Below are 27,859 nucleotides of genomic sequence, written 5' to 3'. Positions count from 1 at the left end.
ACATAATAGTATGTGACTCCGCACTTTGGTTATAACCTAGCTTTAGAATAGAATTCTATATATAACTCGATTGATAAAAATTCGTGTTGACCACAATAACACCTACGAATGTTGACGAGGTTATTATTGATATCAAAACATATGATTAAATTGTACATCTTTTGATTGTGACGATGACTTCATGTTGGTTATAAATTCATTTATTTCTAAATATCGAAAATAAAGTGTACAAATAATTACCGCAAAGCGTAGATATTAAACAATTATATGTTCCACGGCAACACTTGTTGGTGTTTGCCCCAAGCCACCACAGATTGGTGTCCACCAAAGTACTAAGCTTCAAAGCCAGTTTCGGCAATTTGGAGTTACAAGAATTGAAACGTTTATACTTTTTCTAAGTTTCATTATTATGAAAAAATACACATGTCAATGTTTTTTTACTTAATTAGTACATAGGAATATCGAAAATACAGTTCTCGACTGGTACCTACCCCTACATGCCATCTGCAGGCAGCTTGTGTGTTCTGCTGTGGAATGAACTTCCGGTTACACTGGGAACACATGTTGGAGGCGAACCCAGAACGCGAGCTGTGGGGTGTCTTCGTTAACTAACAAATAAAAAATACGTCAAGTGGTATATATGGTCACGACATTTCATATAGTGGTATCTCAAAAAGTCGACAAAGATTAGAACATGAATCAATAAAAATTTATTTTGGCTAAAATTCTATATACGATTGAAAATAATATACAAATCCACATCAAACCAAGTTAAACAAATCTGGTGTTGAGTTTGGGAAAAAACATACATGTACAGAACTGTTTGGTTTGGTCAAAAATGTTTTGCTTGGTTGTTTATTTGAATATTTCGTCGTCTTTTTTGCATTCATAAAAGACGTTGGTCGAATATCTTACTTATGCCCCATTTGACTGCGTAAAAGCTGGTTAAACAGTAATAAGTTTACATACTTTTACAACTACCTGACAACTGCACTACGTGCACGAACCTGTCTGGAGACTTCCATGCGTTTGGCCTCCTCGGAGTGATGCCGCTGCTGGTTGTGCCGGTTGATAACATCCTCCGTCAGGAACACCGATTCCTGTGTCGTCGCAAAGTCAAACTCACTGTCGCCACATTCACTACCAGCGGTAGTCTGCCTCTCAGACTTCCGGCTTGCCTGGGATTTAGCGTGGCTTAAAATCCTTTTCCTTTGCTGCTGGTCAAATTTTGCATGTTCTTTTACAAGTTTTTCTCTATGACGTATAATCTCTCTGGACGACGCTTTTCGCTCGCGAATAATTTGCTGTTTCAGCTTCTTTTCTAGACATCGGACCCGACTCTGATGGGTAAAGAGCTCCCTGTAAAGAGTCCGGAAGCCGCACGCCTCACACTCCACCTCCCGGAAGTCGCATTCATGTAGGTGTTTCCTCAGGTCGCAGCGCTTCACTTTGCGTGGGCAGCCCTGGGCAGTGAAGTGGCACTGGACCGGCGCATTTGGGCAGACGTCCATGTGGTCGGGGAGTTCCGCCAATACGAACGCGTCTCCGCAGTTGTGCGAGCACTGGGTGCTCAGGTTGAGCAGCTTCAGCTTGAACTCAATTGGCGTGTCTGTCATGTTAAGACTCAAGGCGGCGCTACATACAGGACACACCGGCTTCGTCACTCGTGACTTCATCTTGCGGATGACGCATGCCTGACAAAACATGTGGAAGCAGCCGGCAGTTACGGGGTTGAGCAGCACTTGGTGACAGATGCCGCACAGGAATTCCTCGGCCACTTCCCCCTCGAACAGCTCACGGTCAAGGCCCATTGATCTCCTTTAAATCATAATCATTAAAATTACAACATTATTATTGACGATGCTGCGAAGCATCGTCTAAGTTATCATATCATGAAAAAATTCTTCACAATGGCAACCTATGTAAAAGACCGAGCCAGTCCGATTGAGATAGCTCGATTTTTCTAATCGGCATACCTCGCTGATTATCATTGATAAAGGTATAGGAAGCTCAGCTATAAATAGGACAGCATATTCTGGGGAAAGATTTAATAATAGTTTGAAAACGTTAATTTTAAATCAGTTATATTCAATCCATTTTATGTTTATAGATCAATGAAACAACTATGCATTTTCTGTATTGTATTTGATATTTGTCGTGATTCAGTAAATAAATTGCGAATCAAAACGTGTATAATTAACTTTCAACGCGATCATGAGTGTAAAGAAAACGAATTATCTAAAACCTGCCACTTGTAAACGTTGTAGCGACTATGGTATATAAACAGCATAATAGCCTAAATATAGCTGTGATACTCGCTCTCCTGCATACTTTTCATTTTGCATATTTAATAAACTTTTCAAACATAAATTACAGAGCCACATCAGTGCACATACTATGTTTGACAATTCATTCGTTTGTTGGATATTGTTTGCTGTTTTAAACACATATTAGGTCGTATCGCGGAGATTTAGTTAACCTTACCATGTGTTCATGGGCGAACTCACGTATTCAAGTGCTCTTACGACTATGTGCTCATACCCACTTTCGATCGCGAATCAACATGAAATTATTGCCGTACTTAACGAACAAACATGCCTAGGCTTATTGAATTAGAGAAAAAGAACAATAATCAAAAGAGAAAAAGTATATGTTCATGCACATGGGATTGTGAAATCACGTCCGTACACATAGAATCATTAACTTAGGAAAGGAAAAAACGAAATGTAAAGTTTGGTATGATATACATGTGAAAATAAAGAGCATGGTGTAATTAAAGAGCAAGTCAAGTTTTGATTTATATGCTGAAACGTAATGTTATAACCCACAAACGTTTTACTGTAACAGACAGTTTTTAGCATAGGTGCGTTTACGCACCTATGCTTATGGTATATACCACATTTCAAAAATCCACATCTATCGGTTACCCATTATGAAGCCTTACCTGATCAAAAATCAGACGAAATATCTATTTAATTTAGGATATGGTCATTCTTACAATTTTTTTTTGGAAACGTTTTTCTAACGTTTTCTTCCAAGAATATTGCTGACACCGTTTTTAGTGAATTTTTCTAAGACCGTTTTGTGTCAAAAAATCTTCTTATAACCTAAAACAAATTTCGTTCGTAAAACAATTCTATCTGCACTATAAATCTCAAACTCCTACGCAATGGCCTCCCTTATACGAGAAGTTACTGACCGGGTGAAGCAAGGGAAGTAACTGCTGTGAGGAGTTTCTATAAAAATCTGCATTCAGAAATCTGTATTCAGAACTCAATCTGTTGTGCACGTCTGCATCTAACGCTTACCAAAAGTTTTACGACAAATTCTTGACGCAGACGAATAGGGTAGCGTCTTTTTTCATTTGTGAAAAGAATAGTTCGATACAGATCTGTCCGTGCTTAAATTTTGAAAGGCTTGGGTAATTATTTTTCATAAGCGTTTCAAACACTGATGTAAATGGAAAGATTATCTATTTAAATAGTCGGTAATTGTTTGAAATTATTGATTTGAGAAATTCGCGGATGGCGATATCGAACTACATTATACCACGTGACGCCATTCTTCCCTGTATCTTGCACCTATGCTTTTAACGCCATCGGCGCTCTCGTTTAAGATAAGTGGTACAGAAAATACACGTCGAATACCTTTTTAAAGATATTTCTTGTTATATTTGATCGAGAATGTAACCCGCCTGCCAGTTTCGCTGAAAGGATCAAGTTCCCCACGGATACTACTTCCCCGTACCCCCATTTTTTTTTCGTACCCTACATTTTTCGTACCCAATTTTTTTCGTACCCAATTTTTTTTCGGACCCAAATTTGTGATCCTAACCAAATTATTTTTCGCACCCAATTTGTTTCCTACCCAAATTTTTTTCGTAACCAAATCTTTTTACGTACTTAATTTTTTTTGGCATAATTTTTGTACCCAAAATTTTCGTACCCATTTTTTTTCCTACACAAAATTTTCGTACCCACATACACAATTGTGGTGATGTAGATAAACTTAAATAGATGCTTTTATATCAATCCTCTTCAAAAGCATCGTCACACCAGTACTGTCAGTACTTTGATTAATTATAGAGTATTAGAGTTTTAAGAATTGTAATATATAACATTAATTGCAAAGAAAAATATTGTATTTATTTTCTTATTTTGACTACTAGGCAATACTCATTGGGCTTAGTAATTCCTTTTCTGAATTGTGTGATACATATCGATACATTATATCGTGTATACAATGTAAAAATCAATTTTGGCATTTTTATTTATCATAAAATGTTCAAATAATCGAGACGCGTGATGGGAAAATGGGTCATACGCCATATGCGGCCAGCGCTCATCGAGACTACACGCGCATTCTGGTCACATAGGTTCTGTCAAAAAACATGGCTTCAAATTTATTGGCGAGTCCAGAAATGAAAGAAAAAACAAGGAAAGAAGGTAAGTTGGTAATAAAAAGATATTCCACCAAACGAAGTATATACTTTACATCTAATTGCCGTTTACCGCATCAAAATTGAGTCGCTATTAACTTCAACAGAGTGATAACAATTTAAGCATGTCATGAAAGAAGTGACATTCATGACGCGAAAAATCGTATTTGTGCACATTTTAAACATTTTAAATGAAAGATTTTTTGGTAACGGTATTTTATAGCAGAAGAATCAATTTACAACACATTATGGCATGCTTTATTGAATATAACTGTGATTTTTACATTTACACGTGTTAGCAAGTATGCACCGCTCAACACTGACATAGAAATATGGACACCGCTCAACAATGTCCGTAAAAGCACCGCATTTTTATGATTTTTGGCACCGCTTTATTCTGATATAAAACTGTATCATCAGGCATCAATTCATCACTATCTACGCCACTCATCGCAAATTCCAGCAAGATCTGAAAAAATAGCACCAAAGGTTTGTATTATGCCACAAGAGCTGCCGAAAGGCACCTTCTCAGTGCTTGATAGTATGATAAAGCTATTCTAACTAGAAAAATTGTGGTAAGTTTGGGGTCATAATTGTTAACAAATATAAAGCAAAATATTAAAACAATGTCAAATAAAGGCTTCATAATTTGAATCACGATGGTAAACAAGTGTACAAACCGTTTCAAAGCAATATTAAAATGTACTTAAAAATATTTGGTTTTCAATTGTTTTCTTAATACTTGACGGAAATAACTATATGATTCGAACCCTTTACATCTCGTTAAAACGGACCGCGCTGCAATGTCTTATCTATGGAGACATGCACTCACAAGCTTCTATAGACAGTCTAAAAATAGTTGTTGTTTTTTGAAGTGTAACCCCTTTGTTTCTGATATAAGTAGTCGAGAGCATCTTTGGTATATATCTTTGGTTTTGCCACAAACACAAAATTCATATTTCAGTAAATGTAACCAATGCAACATCACACCGTACACTATACATAACTAAATTTATTATTTCCTTTGGTTAGTTTTACACACACATTTGCTTATACCATCGTAGCTGGAGATCTTTTTTACGGATTATGAAACTAAAATCAATAAATAATAATTATCAATAATTATTGTATTTTACCACAACAATATATAAAACATTGAAACATGAGACTTAAACATGTGCCCTCCACGTACTGGAAAGCAAGACAATCGATCCTGGTGACCTTTTTTGGTGCAAGCATGCCATCATTTTCAAGATCAATTCTAGAACATGTAACTTTGATAAATGGAAGATTATCGTAAATAAATTTAGCTCACGATGGCTCGTTCTAGCTTATCATTTAACCATGTGCAAAAGTTAGCGGTGCCACGAATTTCAGTTACACGGAATATAAATACGGTGTAATCAGTGTTGCGCGTGCATCGATATTTATGTAAGTGATGCATGTTTTCACCAGAAAAAATAGGCCTTAAACAGATATTGCCACAAACAGGTTCGTATGGCATGTTCTTTTTATTTATACAATGATTTAAGTCTGTCACATCAGGTCTGACACATCGACAATCATCTGATTATTACAGTTTTCTCACAAGTACGAATGGTGTCAGCGCGACACTACTTTTTGTAAACACTTTTTCAAAGTCATGCTAAATATTTCACGACTGGTAAACTTTTAAATACCCGGTAGACGACATATTGGTCCAGAAATTCGGTGGAGTGCTTCGCATGTGGCAATAATTTTGCAGTGTCTTATAATAAAACGTTTTGTCACCCACTTACCGGATATTTCTTTGTCCGCCATGTTTCTTTTCGTCAGAAGGATACGGTGCTCTTGTCAGAAGTATAATATTTTGACGGTGAGCGGAATAGTTGTGGTAATCAACGTGGTTTTATAGTTACGCAAAGTAGTGTGGAATCATTAGCGGACCGGGTAGCTCCTTACCAGGCTGCACGGATGCTAAGGTTGGTCTGGAGCTACACTCGCCACATGTGACATATGACTCATTTTGGCATGACGCGGCAGATAAAAAAGATGTTGGACTTGTTTTGTTTCTTAACATGTCCTTACAGTAAGAAACAAATTTGTGTGATATTAAAGCGAACGTTTAAAAATAATATGTAAATCACAGATCGTACAAAAGTCAACAAAATGATAAGAGATTTGATTTTTGGCTCATCTATTTTTTGAAAAAAAAAATATGAGCTATTGTCATCACCTTGGCGTCGGCGTCAGCGTCAGCGTCGGCGTCGGCGTCCGGTTAAGTTTTGTGTTATGGTCCATTTTTCTCATAATGTATCAAAGCTATTGCATTCAAACTTGGTACACTTACTTACTATCATGAGGGGACTGGGCAGGCAAAGTTAGATAACTCTGGCGTGCAATTTGACAGAATAATGTGCCTTTTTTATACTTAGAAAATTGAAAATTTTGTTAAGTTTTGTGTTTAGGTCCACTTTTCTCATAAAGTATAAAAGCTATTGCATTCAAACTTGGTACACTTACTAACTATCATGAGGGGACTGAGCAGGCAAAGTTAGATAACTCTGGCGTGCATTTTGACAGAATTATGTGCCCTTTTTATACTTAGAAAATTGAAAGTTTTGTGTTTAGGTCCACTTTATTCCTAAAGTATCAAAGCTATTGCTTTCATACTTGCGACACTTACTTACTATCATAAGGGGACTGTGCAGGCAAATTTATGTTACTCTGACTGGCATTTTGACAGAATTATGGCCCCTTTATACTTAGAAAATTGAAAATTTCGTTAAGTTTTGTGTTTTGGGCCGCTTTACTCCTAAAGTATCATAGCTATTGCTCTCAGACTTGGAACACTCACAAACTATCATAAGGGGACTGTACGGAACAAGCATAAATCTGGTTGTCATTTTGACGGAATTATGGCCCTTTTTTGACTTAGTAACTTTGAATATATGGTTAAATTTTGTGTTTACATCCACTTTACTTCTTAAGTATCAAGGCTATTGCTTTCAAACTTCAAATACTTTCATACTATCATGAGGGTACTGTACCTGGCAAGTTGCATTTTACCTTGACCTTTGAATGACCTTGACTCTCAAGGTCAAATAATTAAATTTTGCAAAAATTGCAATGACTTCGTTATTTATGATCAGATTTGATTGATACTTTGACAAAACAACTCTTACATGACATACTACAATAGACTTCACCCAAACCATCCCCCATGCCCCCCCCCCCGAATCCCCCCTTCCCCAAAAAAACACACCAATTTTTTTTTTTTTTTTTTTTTAAAGATCATCTTATAAATGACCACACCCTCACACTATACCCCCCCCCGACCCCACCTACCCACCCACCCCCTCCAATTTTTTTTTGGAAACATGGTTAAAAAACAAAAATATTTATTTTTATTATTTTATTTTTGAAAGACCGTCAAACTATCCTACCCAAGAATCCCCCCCCCCCCAAAAAAAATGTTTTTTTTATTTTGCTTTTGCATTTTTATTTCTTATTTTTGGAAGATACTGTAAAAAATGACCACACCCCCACACTATACACCCCTCTCAACCCCACCCATCCATCTTTTTTGATTGAAGAATTGAGATAGTTCCCTTCACCTTTAAAAGAAAAATAGATGAGCGGTCTGCACACGCAAGGCGGTGCTCTTGGTTATATTGAGCAATAGCCCAAATATTATTAACAAGCTGTTAAATGTCCACATTACAGCTCTTTATGCTAAGAGATAATTAAAATTAGTACAGTAGAGTACATGCAGTTAAAGTGATATTATGCGCATTTAATAGTATATGCTATGTGTCTATCTCAACCGTTGTTTATTTTTGGTGTATTCACTTCACTGATATTGTTAATGCAGCAAGTACATACTAAAACAATATTCCGGAAAGAGAAAAAATAATGCATTTGAAAATCAACCGTACTTTCGTTTTGACAACTGACGACAGAAATGATTCCTTGTACGATGTGAATCTAAATTTAGTTTTAGTGCAGATTCGTTCATACGACACACGAACACTAACTCTGATCATAATAAAAAAGACAGTTCCGCTCGGCTTAAAGGACTGTGCAGTCATGTAAAATATCGAATGTAATATATATTTTTTTATAAACAACTGGTAGCAAGATGAGTTGCAGATAATTGGTCAGTTGCACGATATTAACTAACTCTTTTGACTTGTTACTTCTTTTCAGCTCAATTCAACAGTGAAAAATGCGCATAATATCACTTTAATATTACTAAAAAAAAGTATCGCAATAGTCAGACAATGCACACAGGGTTCCGCATACTAAAATGAATTCCCACCATTTTATGTTATGTAAGACATGGACAAATGTCGCATATCTTCCTTGATAGCTATGCCATTCCAGATCTACACATATTTAAACCTCTAAGACATGGTCGTGCTTACGACTTGCAATGTGTCCTCAAATGTCGGGTCACAATCAATTAATAACAGTTTGCAATAGGGTGCAAAGGTATGTAATATAAACTGAACGGAAAAAGTCTCTCGGTACAAATAAGAAGACACGCAGATAACACGACTTAAAGCGACAGCGTACTTCCATACTTTGAATAAATTCAGCTGACACTACCCATGTCGATAGCAGTTTAACATGACCAAAAAACGCAATAAATGAGTTCATATAGCCAAGATAATTCATAAACATCGGTTTCAAATCAGTAACTATTAGATTCGTATAAATAAGAATACCCTTTGAATGAAGTACAATATTTGAGTATTCGTGAATTTTGTATTCCAAATATAAGCGTTTAATCATAGATGGATTCTTCCTGCCGGCAACCACAACGACATATGTGTGCATTGTTTGATCTTTCATGCTGTTGCATTGTGTTATTCAATACACCTGTGAAATAATCGTTGAATACCTTTTCTCTTATTATATATATATAAGGACCAAAAACATTTCTTCAAGTACCTGTGTCCGAAGGTAAAGCCTCGTCATTTCTGACGATGACCGGGTGAGGCATATGTAAAACACAACCTTGAACTGTATGACGTCATATGAAATACTCGAATAATTTTGTCGATGTCGAATGAACAAGACATATTGTTTTCAATGTTGTTTTAATTTATGTTGGTATGAGTGATTTCACGCCGGGTATGCGGATACGTTGATACCAGATGGCACTTCGATACCTGATCACAACCAAAGCCACGCGCGAGAGGTGAGTTCTTCAAGTTTTTTGCATTTATATTCCGTTCCTTTGGTGTTCAGACACGTAACATTGTTTGGTCGATTAATGGTATAGTACTTCGTATTGGGGAACAAGAAATTCGTGGAAAAAAGTAATAATAAAAATGTTAAAATTCCATCGATAATCATCATGAATTCGATGATCAGCACGTATTTCAACAAAATACAAATATTTGGAAATAAATTAAGAACGTGCCAACTAATCGAAATAAAAGATAAATATGTCCATTAATGTTGCAACATGTTAAATTTTAGTTAACTAACGTATTTAAGGAAATTCAAATGTTTTAAGAGTCGGATGCCAAATTTTCATGGACACTTCGTGTACCGATCATCTCTATTTAGTGAATCAGAAATGCAGAATTCGCTGTGGAATACTGTTATAGTAAGCAGGCAACACATAAAAAAGTATGTACTTACGTAAATTAAAAACGAATTACCAAAACATGTTCTTATCCCTTTGGAATATGATAATGATTTTGTATAAATGTGAGAGACACGTGAAACTAATTCGATATGTCTGATGAGTATAGTCTGTATGAGTCACCCAACAGCTGCATTCGCATAGTTCACGAGCTTAATTTTTTTTAAATTACATTTAAAATGTTACTCATCAGACACATCGAAGATGGTAATTTAAAATGATTTAACCTCGTGTACTATGTAATTTTAAATTACATTCTTTATAGCGAAACGGCTGATCTAAATCATGTACATTTATGTCCTTATGAAGGTACTAAGGCCATTTAAGTATATACTAGATAGTGTGTCATGAAACATCACTCTGATTAAACTGCACTTTAGAGCTAAATTTCAGCAGCGATTCAGGTCTTAAATTTTATTGGCTTAATGCCAGTAAATAAAAAAAGCAATAATGGTACAGGCGGTCGATTAAATCACACAGTAGTGGTGTCAAAGTTGTGCATACCCGTCGTTGTTATTATTATTAACACAACACGTTCTGCATACGAACTTGGATAGACGTGTCATTATTATATATTTCAGGATGAGCGAATCGGAGTTAATATATGCCGCCGACGGCTCGTTGTTAGACATTAGTTTAGAAGAGGAGTTGTCTACTAGCGAGCGGTTCTCGTGTGGAATTTGTGAGGCCAGTTATGCTAGGAAAGCCAACTTTGAGCGCCATTTAAAGACACATGAGGATGGATGCATAATGTGCTCAGTGTGCACTCAGTTCTTTAAGACTGATGAAGATGAAAGAAAACACATCGAGGTGAAACATAGCCCTATCATGTGCGAAAGCTGTGGAAATATTTTTCATGATGCAATTCTAACGAGCACCAATGACAAAGAATTTTATGAAGAACAAATGTGTATTTTCCGCTTTAAGACCCCTTGCTCCTCTTATCTAGAGTCCTGCTATAAGTTCAATTGAACACAGTCGTGTTGATCTACATGATCCGTTGTATTTTCAATTCTCTTAATCTCAATTTACCACTAAAAACAAGTTGATTATTTAGACAATTATTTTCCATCGTCAATTGAAATATATTACTTCAGAAATAAGCATTTGAATATTGTTTAAAATTTGCACTTATAATAATAATTACTAGTACTGGTATATGAATTAATAGTTATACGATTTTTGAAAACGAACATATGGTTATATTTTACATGTGTATGTAATTACGCGCTTGACATTGCAAATTTATTCGTACTTCAAAATGTTTGGTAAGAATAGCCATAATAAACATAAATGCATTTCAGGTAGAAGATAAAACACGGTTATCAGAGTGCCCGATATGTTAAAAGTATCTGTTATCCGAAGTGCCCTATATCGGGAATCAAAGTGTCCGCAACTTCATGCATACCACCTATTAAAACATGCTCTATCTTCGTTTATATTTTATTGAATACTATCAAAATTTCAGTATTTGAAGCACAGTGATTACTCTACATGCTGGAATATCAAACAATTTATTGCAATATTTCTAAGTAGTTTTATTTTGTTGAAATGTTTACTGTTCATCCAGTTTATGCTGTTTTCCGACCGATTTTTCTATTTTTTAAGGAAAAATCTACCATTCGTCCGTGATTTTTTTCTTTCCAATAGAAAAGGATACACCATTAATAAACTCGACCATTCGCCTTGTCTAAAACACTTATCTTTATGATATAACTTTTAAAAAAACTGATGAACTTACCTCTCGCGCGTGACTTTTGTTGTGATCTGGTATCGAAGTGCCATCTGGTATCAAAGTATCCGCATACCCAGCGTGGATTTGTTTATGCAATAATAGCGAAAATACACATTTTCTCGGACATGATCATGCCCTCGAAAACGGATATTATCCCTATATAGTAAATAGTTTTGACCTATTATTTATTTAATAAAACTGTTGCATATCAGGGCGGAGACCAGATTATTAAAAAACACGTGCGATTTACTTCGAGTAAGACTGAATTATTGCTTATTACATATGTTCCTAATTTTCTTGATAGCTCTGCTAATACTTATCCAACCAAGATATACAAATATTTACACCTCAATCATATGACTGTGCGACGGTGTACTTTAAAACCTTGTACATTTCAATCATATATTGTAAACGATGTGTGTAAATGCCATATCGAATGTACTAGTATGATTTTAGCAATTCAATTTGTTAAAAATTTATATTACCAGTTTGCCCTTGAAAGTGTATAAGACTTATTCTAAATAGTTCAGTAAACTCCGAACTCAAAAGGTATTTTTCGCCGGTTTATACCCTTGTATACTTGTGTTAATTTGTTAAATGTCGCTCACTTTCCAGCCATATCAGCAAGAAAGTTACAAGCGTTTATTTCGTATATATATGCGCTCTATATCTCGACTTTACTTGCTGTGAAATTTCTAAGTGTGATGATCTAATTACAGCTCCACTGAAACAATTTGCGGGGAGTAATGACGAGATATAAAGCGAATTTTAATACGAAATCAACGCTAATGACCTTATAACTGATATGGCTGGAAAGTGAGCGTCATTTAAAATTGAACGAAAGAAATAAAGGGTATAAAACGGCGAACAATAACTGTCTCGGCATGGACGTCACCATCTTGACTATTATCCCCTCTGAGTATACTTGTCTATTCTGCCCATTTGAAACTACATGTTTGTGTAAATTAAGTCCGTTTTGTTTAGAAATTCTTATGGCTTAAATTACCGGTAATAGACAAGATCAAAATATGTATATGCACTTTATTAAAACAATGTTGCCGTTGTTTGTATTTAATTAAACAAAAAAATTAAACATATGTCTCTTTTCTATGTTAAAAAAAAGAAAAGAAAATGTGGCTTATATAATGAAGCTTTTATAATGACTTGTGACTTTTATTTGATGACAATGTTTGTGGAGATGTTGTTTGACGTCAATGCACGCATTAAAAAAAATGTGCTGGACCAATTTAAGATCAATGATTTGTAAAATAAACAAGATATGTTTGTGAAACACTATGTCCCTCCATATATTTGACCTTTGACCTTGAAGGATGACCTTGACCTTTCACCACTCAAAATGTGCAGCTCCATGAGATACACATGAATGCCAAATATCAAGTTGTTATCTTCAATATTGCAAAAGGTATGGTCAATGTTAAAATTTGACGTAAACAAACCAACAAACAGACAGGACAAAAACAAAATGTCCCCCAGTGTAGACTGGGGGACATAAAAATAGCACCGTAATAATTGCAAAATGATCGATGTAATCTGCAAACAGAAAGTAGCTTCAACCTGGCTATGACTATCAAACCAATAAAGTAAAATGTCAATCATACTATCAGTACATCACAATTGATAAAATGAAATGTGCGGTTGTGTTTTACGTTATATTTCGTTAAAGAATATCAAGTAAATAAAGGTTGTTATATAACGGTAAATCTTATTATTTATTTAAGCGCGTGCACTATAATATTTTCATTTTGATTATTTTAAAAGAAAATTAGAATAAATGCATAAAAATCACTATGTATTTAATGTGAGTATTGCAACTCTAGATATCATACACCGGTTCGGTGAAAAGCTTTTCTAAATACACTTCAATTGCAAACTGATTAGGTTCTTTAAACAGGAGGCACAGTCTTCCTTCGATCTTTCTAAACCTATAAACTTCTAAGTTTCGAAACCGCCCGGTTTTAATCCGCAGCAACTGTTATATAATACAATGTATTCTTATTTTTAGTAACTGTGTTTTGTCGGAATTCGTTAAAATGTATTAAACACTTTTAAATAAGTAACGTGCCGGACGTTGTCAAAATATGTTTACACACAGTTGTTTAATAGTTGTAAACTTTAATAGTACAATTAGCATCTCTTTGACAGTAAGAGACCATATCAAATTGAAATACTGGCGTATGTAGCTACATGTAACATGGTCTGTATTCGTAAGTGATAAGTGGCTTGCGGATGATTCCTGACACAAGATGAATACGATAAATAGGTAGCATAATAAACAATTAGTAAATTTATAAATTTCTTATTTGTGTATGCCTTTGTTTTTGATAGCAAGTTTTTCACCATAGTTTTTTACCTTATTGAAAAAAGGGAACCACAGCTTATTTATGTTCTAAATGTGTGTTGAAGACTTATCATTTCAAACATTAAAAACGATATTTTCACACGACATTTTTAACAATTTCAGATGGCATGATAATAGTGAAACTTTAAACCGATTCACAATTTTAATACTTATTTGGATACAATAAAAGTTGTATAAGAAGAAGAAACTCTCTACATGGTAAAAAAAGAGCCCATACAACTTTTAAATGTGAGGGAATGATCAGTGTGATTTTTAATAGCAAGAAACAGAGAAGATAACACTAATATCTTACCTTTAAATGCAAAGTTACAGGTTTAAATGATGACCGGCAATCAAAATCGAGTGTGAACCTCAATAATGGGTAACTGAAAAAAAAAGAAAACAATCCCACGATATAGCATTATGCGATCGACTACAAATCGCTACTTAAAGCACATTTTACATCCGTCATAGAACATATTTCATATATATTGCTGTGGACCGGAAGATTATCTGTTTTGACAGTCGCTAAATGGGTATCGTTAAAATATGTTATATCGTTAACTATTGTAAATAGTAAATAGTTTTGACCTATTATTTAATTAATAAAACTGTTGCATATCAGGATGTAGACCAGACTATTAAAAAAACAGGAGCGATTTACTTCGAGTAAAACTGAATTATTGCTTATTACATACGCCCCTATCTTTCTTGATAGCTCTGTCAATACTTATCCAACCAAGATATCCAAATATTTACACCTCAATGATATGACTGTGCTAACAAGCCGATCTGTGCCGCACTATGCCCTTAAATGTCGTGTTTCGATCAGTGATGGTTGTCAAAAGGGTGGAAATGTGTATCATATAAAACTGAATTGAAAAGTCTTTCGGTGCAATTGACGAAGGCTCGAAACTTGAAGATTAGACAACTTAAAGCGACGGTGTACTTCAAAACCGATGTTTTAATCAAGTGACACTTCCTTTGTCAATCATAGTTCAGCATAAGCAAATAAACGCAATATGTAAGTATATATAGTCAAGATGTATCACAACTATCACCTCCAAATCACTTGTCTGGAAGGAAATAAAAGTAAATATTAGATTCACGTAAATAACTATTTATTTTGAATGAAAGACAATGTTTGAGTATGCATGGCTATTGCATTCAACATTTATATATAAAAAATACGTATTTGAATATAATGGCTTATATATATCGTTACTTCATAATTGTACATTTCAAATTATATATTGTAAACGATGTGTACAATTGCCAAATCGAATGTACTTGTTTGATTTTAGCAAACCAATATGTTCAATTTATATTGCCAGTTTGCCCTTAAAAGTGCATAAGACTTATTCTAAATAATTCAGTAAACTCCGACCTCAAAAATCGTAAAAATGGGTTGGTATATCATTATTACTCGGGACCACATTTCGACAGTGGTGGAAAACTGGTAGTGGAATCATAAATGTTCTTCCCGGACCTCCACGCCACTCTCCATTTAACGCTTATAAGATTGTAGACTTAAAGAACGCAGTTGCAACTATCTGCTTTTAAAGTTGTCTACATACGTATTGCGAATCCAAATAAAATATACGCAAGAATTTGTAAGTAAAATTTAATGTTTTTGTAATTTATAATACACTTTTAATTTGTACGTACGATTTAGTCATGTGTATACGCAAGATATATTTCTAAAGACGAATCTTAATTTTACTAAAATGCAGTTGTGACAACAATTGTTAATTTTCAGATGATAGACAAAGGCTTAAAATAAAAGTTATGTTTTACCACATCTATTTCAAAATATTATCATAGGGTAAATCACGCAATCTAGTCAAGATGGCGACGTCCATGCCGAGAAAGTTATTTTTCGCCGTGATTACCCCCTCTGATTACGGTATGATTGTCTAATCAAGTATAAATAACATCTGCACATTTGAAAGTATTTAAACTACATGTTTGGGTAAATACAGTTCGCTTTGCTGAGAAATCCTTCTGTCTTAAATTACCGGTTTTAACACAAGATCAAAATATGTATATGCTCTTTATTATAGCAATCTATCTGTTGTTTGTATTTAATTAAACAATAAATAAAAATATGTTTCCTGTCTGTGTTAAAAAAAATCAAGAAAAAGCGGCTTCAATAATGAAGCTTCTATAATGGCTTGTGACTTTTATTTGATAAAAAAATGTTTGTGAAAATGTGGTTTGAAGTCAATGCACGCATTAAAAAAATATGTATTTGTAAAATAAAAATTAGGCACCGCAATAATTGCAAAATGATTGATGTAATTTGCAAAACGAAAGTAGATTATAACAGGCTATGACTATCAAACCAAGAAAGTGAAATGTCAATCGCACTATCACACATCACACGATAAAATGAAATGTTCGGTTGGGTTTTACGTAATATTTCGTTAAGAATATTAAGTAAAGTAAGGTTGTTATATAACAGTAAATCTTTATAAAGTCTTTAAGCGTGTGTACCATTATATTCTCATATTGATATTTTTTTAAAGAAAATTATAATAAATGCATAAAAAATCTATATACAATTAAAGGGGCCTTTTCACAGATTTTGGCATGTTTTGAAGTTTGTCATTAAATGCTTTCTATTGACAAATTTAAACATTTGCTCTAAAAAGCTCCAGTAAAAAGTCAAGAATAAAATTTAAAAAGAAAAGAAAAAAAGGAACCCTCAACAGGACTTGAACCACTGACCCCTGAAGTCCTGGCGTAAAAGTCTCCGACTTAGACCCCTCGACCCATTCTTCCGCACACAAGGTCAGATGTATTTTATGCTATATATATGCAATCATCGTAGTTTCACAAAATATAGCGACAACAACAGAACTCTCCAAATTATTCAATCGTTTCGCGTTGCAATGCTTTATAATTTTCAGGTTTTTAAATCGTCAAAAGATGCATATAATGGCTATATTAGAGCATGGTAAATGTTCAGTATTACTGTTCACAAATATCATAACTAAATCGAAAATTTTCGAATCTGAAACAACTTTTTAAAATTTTGTCAATTTACCAAAACGTGAACAGGCCCCTTTAATTTTAGTATTGCAACTCTAGATATCATAAACCGATTCAGTGAAAAGCTTTTCTAAATACACTTCAATCATTTATTCAATTATGATAAGTAAATACGAGTTTGTTAACTGAAATAGCATATGCAATAGTTATATTATTCGATCGGGACATCACAATGTTAATAAGTCCCACGGCACCATAGCGGGCAACTACCTATAATAAGCTTATACATATTTAAATGAATGTTTTGGCAGGTGTAAAATGGCTGGATTAATACAGACCTTGTGGAATGTGGTTCAATAACTTTGTCATTGTAAACTTTCAATGTATAAGTTTCTGTAATATTGGTACATGGGATTACAACTACAGTTAAAACTAATCACAATATAGAGTATGTTAGCACTAGTACAACCACTATTTATTTAAAAGACGTAAAATAAATGTCATATTGAGTAATTGGTTTTTCATTCGGATGTTTATGAGTTTAGTAGAGCCTTAATGGAACCTCTTCACAGATTTTGGCTTGTATTGAAGTTTGTCGTGAAATACTTGAAATTGACAGATGTAAATTAAACTAAACTGAACTAAAAAGCTCAAGTATTTAAAAAGTTAAAATTAAAGAAAGAAAAAAAGTAATCCTCAACTGGACTCGAACCACTGACCCTGCTCACAAAAAGATGTGCTTATTTTATTGTTTACATAAGCAATCCTAAGTAATGTCACATAATAGAATGATAACAGCAGTACTCTCCAAATTGTTCAATCGTTTCGCATTTGTAACGCTTCATGATTTTCAGGGTATTTTAAAATCGTCAAAAGATGCGTATTATTGATATTATAGAGCCTGGTAAGTGTTCAGTATTACTGTTTCCTCACAAATATCATAACTACATCGAAATTTGCAAATCTGAAACTTTTTTTCTCAAGTTTGTCAATTAAAGAAAAACGTGAAAAGTTCTTATAACTATGAACACGCGTCATTCTCACGATGATTGCATTGAATATACACGTTTCACAATAAATCATGTTATGTCTATTAAGATTTACAGTGATGTTGTTAACGTTTATTGATGACTAACAATTTCAAATAATTAAAAATACACATTTATTTTCACACGACACGATGTAAGAAAGCAGGAATGAAAGTGGAACTAAAAACCACAATTCATAATAACAATAATCAATCGGATACAATACTAGTAGCATGATTCCTATTTATGAAAAACTATATTATGATAAAAAAAATGAACTGTTAAAAGTAAGAGACAAGCTTAGCTCCAATTTTAAAAGTGAAATCAGAGAAGATAATTCAATCCCCTACCTTTAAAAAATCCGAAGCAGACCGAGTTTATTGCTGAACGGCAATGAAAATCAAGTGTTAACCTTAATAGCGGGTAACTGGGAAAACCAGAAGCGGTAAAACAAGCCCGCAATAGATCATCGTGTAAACCTTAATAGCGGGTAACTGGGAAAACCAGAAGCGGTAAAACAAGCCCGCAATAGATCATCGTGTAAACCTTAATAGCGGGTAACTGGGAAAACCAGAAGCGGTAAAACAAGCCCGCACCTTAATAGCGGGTAACTGGGAAAACCAGAAGCGGTAAAACAAGCCCGCACCTTAATAGCGGGTAACTGGGAAAACCAGGAGCGGTAAAACAAGCCCGCACCTTAATAGCGGGTAACTGGGAAAACCAGAAGCGGTAAAACAAGCCCGCACCTTAATAGCGGGTAACTGGGAAAACCAGATGCGGGAAAACAAGCCCGCACCTTAATAGCGGCTAACTGGGAAAACCAGAAGCGGTAAAACAAGCCCGCACCTTAATAGCGGGTAACTGGGAAAACCAGAAGCGGTAAAACAAGCCCGAAATAGATCATCGTGCAATCGACTGCAAATCAATACTCAAAGCAAAATTGACATCCGTCACACACGGGGTGGAATCATTGCGACCATAACGCTCGTGTTGTGTGCGTAAAATGTCGCAATGCAGCTTCCGTTGTGGTGGCAATTTCAAAAGATGGATGCAAACGGTGAATACGCTTTTGTTTTTTACGTTTCCCGAAGACATACAGACCTTTATTTAAAAATCGGGGAATGCTATTCGATACCAATATAAATATTGTTTACTATTCTGGCAAAATTCTTGAGAAAAATCCGATATCCTAACCTCAAGGATTAACAAAGGTGTGTTCTATGATGTTGACAATTAACAAGTCGCATATTTTTACGAAATCATTACATTTTTGTACAGAAATTCCAATTGTATATTCGTTTTTCTAATAACTATGCTCGGCTACAAAAAATATCGTAACCTCTTCTGAAAAGAAGGCGTTGTACCCGTTGTTTTGAAAATGTTGTGGTCGCAAGCACATGTTGTGGTCGCAATTTATTGTTGTGGTGCTGATGTGAAATAAAACATACGGATAATTGAATCTTTATGTCTGTCTCTTTGTCTGTCTGTTTCTGTGTCTGTCTGTCTGTCTGTCAATCTGTCTTTCTCTGTGTATGTGTGTCTGTCCCTGTGTCCGTCCGTCCTTGTCCGTCTGATTGTTACTCAATCTACATTTTATCCAGACTGGCTCATGTTCGAAATCTGGTGCTGGTGACTTGAGGAATCACTCTGCATTTCATTAAATAAATATATTGTTTATGTGCTCATCTCTATGTGAAGTCGAATAACAGTATAAACATTGAAATATTTGAAACGCACTTGATTACAGAGTTATTTACCTTATTAACAAATGCGCTATTGTGTGCACTGCTGTTTTTTATGTTGGCACAATGAGATTTCCAGAAGACAAACGAGACTTTTAAAGTTAACATATCCATTTTGTTATAGCAGGTGAAGATGAATTACCTCATTGCCAGGTCTTTTTAAACGCGGCACAGTTTTAATTTGCTACTAACGTTATTATTGGAATTAAAAATACAAGTTTAATACAAAGTAAGTTCTTTACTTGATAAATGCTCATGAAGATAATATAGATTACTTAATATGTTGATTAACTTGTTTACGTGATGTTTATGATGTTTATAACATTACATTTCCATGTGTAGAAATGTATTAAAATTCCTTTGCTTATATATACGCAGAACAGTTCTATGGCCCGAGTATCAAGTTCTCAAATGCAAATAGGTTTGTCCTCCGTCCGTCCGTCTTTCTGTCCGTCCTTCCGCAAAACTTTATCATGCGGTATATCATTAAGTACAAACCGGTTACTCTTATGAAATTTGGTATGCATAAATAGAAATTAAACATTTCACCAAAACGGGACCCTGCTATAACTGTAATGCACTGACGGTACTTAAAAAAACCCTGTTATGTCACATTGGTTGTAAATCAAGGGCGATATATGCTGTCTCGTCCTGATTCAATATTTTCTTGCTAAACTGTCACGTTATATACTCATAACGATTTGGTATGTTTCAGGTCGCAACGTGGATATGCCGACATCAAACAAACGCCAAAAGTGTTTCTGCTACTTCTGTGGAAAGATTTTTAGTGCAGAAGCCATAGTCTCGTTCCATATCAAAAACATCCATGAACAAACAACTCGCAACTCGCTTTGTCTGCGGTAAAAACATGTAGCACAGTTTTAAACATGAAAAGACATCAACGCGTCGTCCACTTGAGAAAAGGGCCTCATACGTGTTTTGTATGCAACAAACATTTGCTTGCAGGCGAGACATTAACTAACATATGAGCAAGTCTCATGGCAACGGATACAAATACAAGTGTGAAAATTGGTGCAAGGAGTATGCGTACAAACGAAGTACTGAACGACACGTGGCTGTGTGTGGCAGACAAAAACCAAAAGTCATATGTGAAAAGTTCAAAGAGCATGTTGGGAATGAAATGAGGCCAACGGGCTGTTTGATTTTATTTATGTAACGACTACATTGTATGCATGTTTTAATTACGTTAATTGCTTAATATGTTTTGCTTCAGTATATATTTTATATGTAATTAAAGACAATTTGTTTGTTATTGTTTTACTTTAAACTGCATAAACTTTATGCTATTGAGATAAAAAAAATATGCTTTAGATTAAACTGTATAACATATATGAAAGTTTGCTCAATAATTTTATTTCTTTCCCCTCTGATATTTGATTAAATTATTAGTTAATAAATGTTAACGTACATATCAAAATGCAATTCAAGGTTGAAATTTGACCACACTCGTAGTAAGTTTTTTTGTTTCCACTAACATTGCCAAAACGTAGGGAAGGTAGGTCAGCGAAACTTTTTTCATTTGACGTTGTTTACCTGTGCAAGATATTTTCAACTAAGCAAGTTCTTCTAAATGTGTTTTCTGCTCCAATTAGAAGTTATATTGGCACCAGATTTGCAAAATTATCTTTATAATACCCATAGCAATTAGATGTAAGATTTATCTTACTCTTATATATTTTGTTTTACTTAATACCGATATTTGAAGTTGAAAACTTGATCAACATTCTCCTTTGTTGAAGTGAAATATGTTCATAAAGTTTTTGCTATAGATGCTGAACTGTATTTTTATAATATGTATAGTCTCTTATAACTCAATTGTGAGTGGCATTTATGTACTATGTTTTAAAGCTATTTTATATATGTTTTACTAGGTACATGATGATGAGACTTTAATAAACTATCTTATCTATCTGTGTTTGCAACATTAATTATATAACATTCAAAGATGGCACAATCATACTTTTGATAACAATAATCAAGTTAAACAAATAATGAATTATTCGCCCTTAACTTGATTTCCAATGACCAAACAAATTACGTGTCGGAACGAAAAATTAGGATCTGTCGGGTAAATGGAAAACAAACAAATTTTTGGACCTTAATTACATATTTTAAATGGTTTCAAAAGGAATGTTTCATGTTCCTGTATTTTGAAAAAAATATCGAAAAGAGCAAAAAAACACATGATTTGTAGAGAACACTTCTTACAAGAGTCATGAATTTAAAACAAAGAACAAAACACATAATAAGAATAGAAGTTTATTTAATAAAATCTAATTCTATGTATAACTATGTTATATTTTGCATAAAATAAAGGTATAATTTTAACTTTTTCTCCACCAATGTTTCGGATTCAAATCCGATTAAGAAAATGTCCGTTCCACGTTTATTTTTTTCCATAAAACACTATAACGTATAATAATATTGTTGGCTACAAGAGTTATCATTCTGTCTATAACACCATGATCTAAACCATCTGATAGGTCACAGTGCACAGGATTGTTATCCAATAAAACCTCAGACGGACAGTCAAAATTAATTTTTGAATCTGCAGGAGACAGCTGCTTGTTTCGACATAGAAATTGCGACTCGTTTTTTTGGTCCGCCCATGAAACTCATAAACTTTCCTCAAATAATCGGTTGCCCAACCAAAACAAATTAAAACTTGTATCACTGTAACGCATTGCTCGCGTATCGTTATCGAAACCAATTCACAACATCTATGAACAAAATAAATGCAATATTGCCCATCGGGAAACTTTTGGGCTACCAACGTCAGAAATATTACAAAGTCCGCTTTTACATTGTGTTCTTTTCAGATGTCTAACACCTTGTCGAAAAGATGGTGTATGGGCACCATCACTGTATATATATGTTTCTTCACTGGCATCATTTATTAATCAAATATTTGATCGTTAAAGTGAATTAAAAGCTAATTCTTTTTTAGCTTTGACAATATATGAAATGATTTTATGCCTTATTAGTTTTGAAATAATATCACTTATTTTGGGGATTGGTGACACTATTCTACTCAATTTCAATGCAGGAGAAAATAGTTTTTCCGACAGCTATTTTGACAAAGTCGTTTTCCATCACCGTTTTTAACAGGCGTACTGGTATTTAACGTCCGATTTGAAGATGTTTTTCCTAGGACGTTTTTACTGTATGAAATCCGTTTGATAATGGATGGGAACAATCCTTTCTTTCGTCTTCCCTTGAATATTCACATCTGCAATACAACAAAAATAATAAAAATAATCTTTACTATGAGTGGCCGTAATGCGAGGTTTTCATGAAACATAATTGTATTGTTTCAGTTGTTTCAATAAAACAATCACCAACCTTTGATCTTATGTTACATTACTTCCCTTACGTTTGTTCTTATATATGTTACTTCACATCAGCACCACAACAATAAATTTCGATCACAACATGTGCTCGCGACCACAACATTTTCAAAACAGCAGGTACAACGCCTTCTTTTCAGAAGAGGTTACGATAGTGTTTGTAGCCGAGCATAGTTATTAAAATAACGATATAAAATGGGATTTTCTGTACAAAAATATAGTAATATCGTACAAATATGCGACTTGTTCATTGTCAACATCACATGAACCAACCTTTGTAAAGTCCTTGATGTTAGGATATCGGATTTTTCTCAAGAATTTTGCCAGAATAGTAAACAATATTAATATTCGTATCGAATAGCATTCCCCGATTTTTAAATTAAGGTCTGTATGTCTTCGGGAAACGTAAAAAACAAAAGCGTACTCACCGTTTGAATCCATTGTTTGAAATTGCCACCACAACGGAAGCTGCATTGCGACATTTTACGCACATAACACGAGCGTTATGGTCGCAATGATTCCACCCCGTGTCACAGAACCACTTTAAATATCAGGCGTATCCGATTTCAAAATCGAATTAGAATCAAACGGGAATGTCAAAATCCAAATCTACCGATTATAAAGACTGCTGTGAACTGATAGATTATGTATTTTCACAGTCGCTAAATCGGTCTCGGTCATTGTTAGTAAAATGACAACAAAAAAACATCGATATTAACATAAATTACTTTATCAAAACAAACGAAAAGTAATGAACCACACCTATATCTTGTCATGAAATATATTCAGACATTTGCTTTTTGTAACTGGAGAGCAAAAGAAACATGTACCGGTACTACTACTAAACAATGTTGTAAGAATCATTCATATTTACTATAAAACCGTATGAAATGACAGTAAACATCAAAAACGAGAGAAATTGCGTTTTAAAGGTAGCATATGGATTTCACGGACAAATGATAATGAAACCATAAAAATACAGGCACCGGATAAAGTACGGAAACACGGCATTGGATTATACAAGAAATCAATTGATACATATGAAGATAATTACGTGCTGTTCAAAATTAAGAATCATTATTTTATCGTTTAACGCTTCTATTTGAAATCTTAAAAAACATCAAGCCGGCATGTTTAATTATTTTTTAAAGTTAAAAAACAACATAAACATAAACTTTCAGTACTGTTTCGTTCCGATAATAGTAAAGAAATATTCGCACTTAAACTATCTTGAACAAATGTTATGTTTTATTGAAATGTGCAACGTAGGTAATTTTTTATCTAGATGTATATTATAAAAACAATAAAAACCACATGAATCCGAGAATGCAGCAAATTATATGGATTGGCACTTGATTGCATTGATTTTTATCAAGCGTTATCTTTTTGTATTTTATGATTTGCTTTAATGGCAATATATGAAAATAAATACCCATAAAATATATCAAAAAATGGACATGAGATAATAATATACAGGCGCCGAACTGTGATAAAATCGGGCTTAATTCGTGTGCGTTTAGAGTACTTGATATGTCCGCATTTATGAAATTATCTGTTTTAAGGAAGTTTCTTCTTAACAAAAATCCAGTCGAGGCGGAAAGTGTCATCCTTGATAAGCTTTAGCGGACTGCACAGGCAAATCTGCGACGACACTTTCAGCATAAATTGGATTTTTGCTAAGAAGGGACTTCAATTTAACGAAAAATGTCATAACAGCGGAAAGTATCGTCCGTGATAAGCCCGTGCGGACTGCACAGGCTAATCTGGGACGACACTTTACGCACATGCATTTTGCCCAGTTTTCTCAGAACACGACTCATATATATTTCTCATAGACAATTGTCACAACTTGATCTAGTATCTTTTGACTGCATGAATTGACCTCGTTCATTAACACTGGGATAATTGCAAATTGTTGCTGTAAGTAGAAAACGAAAAGTTGGTTGAAAATGTATTACAGAACACGAATGTGAAAGGTTAGTATATCTTTTTTTAATAAATTGCAATAGTGATAAAAAGGATCTGCGGTTGTTTGTTGATGTTTTTATTCTAGCTTTTTATGCTCCCCCCAAAAAAATTGGGAGGAGCATATAGTCGCCGCTTCGTCCGTCCGTTCGTGTGTCCGTCCGTCCGTCCGTCCGTGCACAATTTGTTTCCGGGCTATTTCTCAGCAACTAATGACCGGAATTCAATGAAACGTTATGGGAAGCTTCACTACCAAGAGGAGATGTGCATATTATCAGCCGGTTCTGGTCGGATGATTTTTCACAGAGAAATGGCCCTTTGAAATTTTCCATTAACTGTACATATAGTGCAATTATTGTCCGGGCTATTTCTCAGCAACTAATGACCGGAATTCAATGGAACTTTATGGGAAGCTTCACTACCAAGAGGAGATGTGCATATTATCAGCGGGTTCTGGTCGGATGATTTTTCACAGAGTAATGGCCCTTTGAAATGTTCTATAAAAAAGTCTTGTCCCCCGACTACTGTGCCCTCAAGACGTTTCCTTTTATCTGAATATATAGTGCAATATTGTGACAAAAAAAACTTTGGGGAGCATCACCCGTCTCCGACGGTTTCTTGTTTTATTCAAGTGATGCATAGCATTTAAGTTCATTACGTTCATGTAGAGTCACTGATACAATGCATTCAATGATTTCAAGGTACGTGTCATAATTTTCTTGTACTGATTAATTTGAAAGGACAATTTAATAAATGCACATGTACACTATACGTGCAAAGAGGGTGTCGAAATTTTAGATATCATACACCTAATCATCAAAAAGCTTTGATAAACACAGAGTGTATTTTATTATTATTATTTAAGTACATGGTACGTCTTTCTTTTTACTAAATAGGTTGTAGAATGATTCTGTAGATTGACCGGGAAATCAGAAAGATAATGTGTCGCCAAGTAGCATAGCGAGTAATCTCTACTTTCTATATATAATAAGCTAATTAGGTATTAAATTAAATAGTTTGCAGGTAAAGAAGGTAGGGATTAAGAACGACCGATTGAAAAGTGGTTAAACAATCTTGCCATTTTAATCACCCTATATTTAAATGTTTCCCTCTTTACGACTTATTAATACATTGATTAAATCGATCACTGTGTCGATTATGTTGGCACATGTACAAAAAAGAACTTTTATATATTAAATACAAAACGCATGTTTCAGTGTAAAACCCCATCGCCTACCATTTGGCATAATTAAAATCCTCAATGGTCAATACAATACCAGCTATAGAACTAACCATATTTAAATAACCAAAAAGAATATAAAGCAGCAGTTAATCATGAAAGTATTCATCTACTTCAAACCATATTATAATACCCATAAGAGTAAATACATGTATACATCGGGGACTTATTCCTTTGTGTAGTGTATATTTCGCTTATTACGAGTTTAATAGCCTTAAAATCATTCACGTTGTGAAATCACGTCCTTCCCACGCGGATTAAGTTTAATATACAATTGAGAATAAATATCATGATATATGCATATTAAACCATATATTTATGTTATAAATCATTACATGTAAGGGCACACATTAAAAAAGTCCAATTATTCATTTGTTCAGAACAACAGGTTAAAACATTATAGCGCAACTTAAAAGCAACCAAAAAAGCAACAAAAATTAGTATACAATTCTAATTTGTAAAAAGGAAAAACAATAATTGTAGAACTGAAACAAAAATAACAGCACAACTTTAAAAATTATTATAGCAAACTTAAAAAGATAAGAAAGACTTCCTACCTTCAAAGAAATCCAAAGCTGACAGCTTTAAATGCTGTATGGCAAGCAAAACAAGTGAAATCTTCAATAGGTAAAAAAAAAAGAAGTGCAAAAATCAAGCCCGCAACATCTCATCGTGCTATCGACAGCAAGTCGCTGCAGAAAACAAACTTGACATCCGATTTAGAACCACTTTCAATATTAGGCGTATTCCGTTTCGAAATTCAATGGGCAACAAACTTGCATATCGAAACCCAAATCCATCCGTGTATTTAGCCTTCTGTATACGGGTAGATTATCTGTTTTCACAGTCGATAATACGGTCTTATTTCAATCGCTCGGTCTCTTTCAGAACTTCATTATCAACCAAATACGCAATTAGCATACCAAAAGAAAATAGGGTTGACCTAAAAATGGAAGATAAATCTAACAAATAGGTGACATGAAACCCGAGACCAAATATTAATTATAGGTACTGCCTTTGTTATCAAGCTAAAAAAGTTTTTCAACAGTAGACTTGAACGTATATATCAAGCCAGAAACCAAACCTATATACTGTTTGGTTACTGCACGGTTTAAATGTGGATGGCACAATCGCGCTGCTCACCTATGCTTCTCTGTTCGATTCCCGCCCGGCACATTAAGTTGGCTGGCAGGAAAAAGTGGGCTGTATTAGTTTAAACCTATTTATTTTAGCTCGATTGCATAGAAAGCTTATTTGAATCGCTCTCGAGTCCGTTTCCTGGGGCTAGAACCAGTACTTGGTGTCTACGGGGGAAATCTAAAGAACGCACCCGCAGTGGGGATCGAACCCGT

The 27,859-nt window shown here is 34.4% G+C and overlaps 1 protein-coding gene across 3 annotated transcripts; it reads right to left on the bottom strand.

Annotated features, from left to right (window-relative positions):
- Positions 1-237: 237 nt before the first annotated feature.
- LOC127866071 (E3 ubiquitin-protein ligase PDZRN3-like) lies at positions 238-27,297 on the bottom strand. 3 transcript variants are annotated; one of them, XM_052406461.1, is made up of 4 exons: positions 27,065-27,297; positions 14,484-14,556; positions 1,008-1,818; positions 238-608 (listed from the first exon to the last, which is right to left on the bottom strand). In XM_052406461.1, exons 3-4 carry the CDS (start codon positions 1,809-1,811, stop codon positions 438-440), a joined length of 975 nt encoding a protein of 324 aa, XP_052262421.1. In that variant the 5' UTR covers positions 1,812-1,818; positions 14,484-14,556; positions 27,065-27,297; the 3' UTR covers positions 238-437. The 3 variants fall into 3 exon arrangements, with proteins under 3 accessions (XP_052262421.1, XP_052262420.1, XP_052262422.1); XM_052406460.1 differs by lacking the exon at positions 27,065-27,297 and adding an exon at positions 14,932-15,011; XM_052406462.1 differs by lacking the exon at positions 27,065-27,297 and adding an exon at positions 14,869-14,923.
- Between the last annotated feature and the right edge of the window lie 562 nt (positions 27,298-27,859).

Source organism: Dreissena polymorpha, chromosome 2 (assembly GCF_020536995.1).
Source record: "Dreissena polymorpha isolate Duluth1 chromosome 2, UMN_Dpol_1.0, whole genome shotgun sequence".
Lineage (NCBI taxonomy): Eukaryota > Metazoa > Mollusca > Bivalvia > Myida > Dreissenidae > Dreissena > Dreissena polymorpha.
The sequence above is the reverse complement of the archived record's forward strand: the minus strand, read 5'-3'. Positions and strand labels throughout refer to the sequence as shown.

What these genes read in the sequence shown, in the direction of transcription:
- LOC127866071 (XM_052406461.1), bottom strand. Translation starts at nt 1,811, where the DNA reads ATGGGCCTTGACCGTGAGCTGTTCGAGGGGGAAGTGGCCGAGGAATTC. An exon ending in GCATGGAAGTCTCCAGACAG is followed by an intron (nt 609 to 1,007) that starts GTTCGTGCACGT and finishes TTTATTTGTTAG; the next exon opens with TTAACGAAGACACCCCACAG.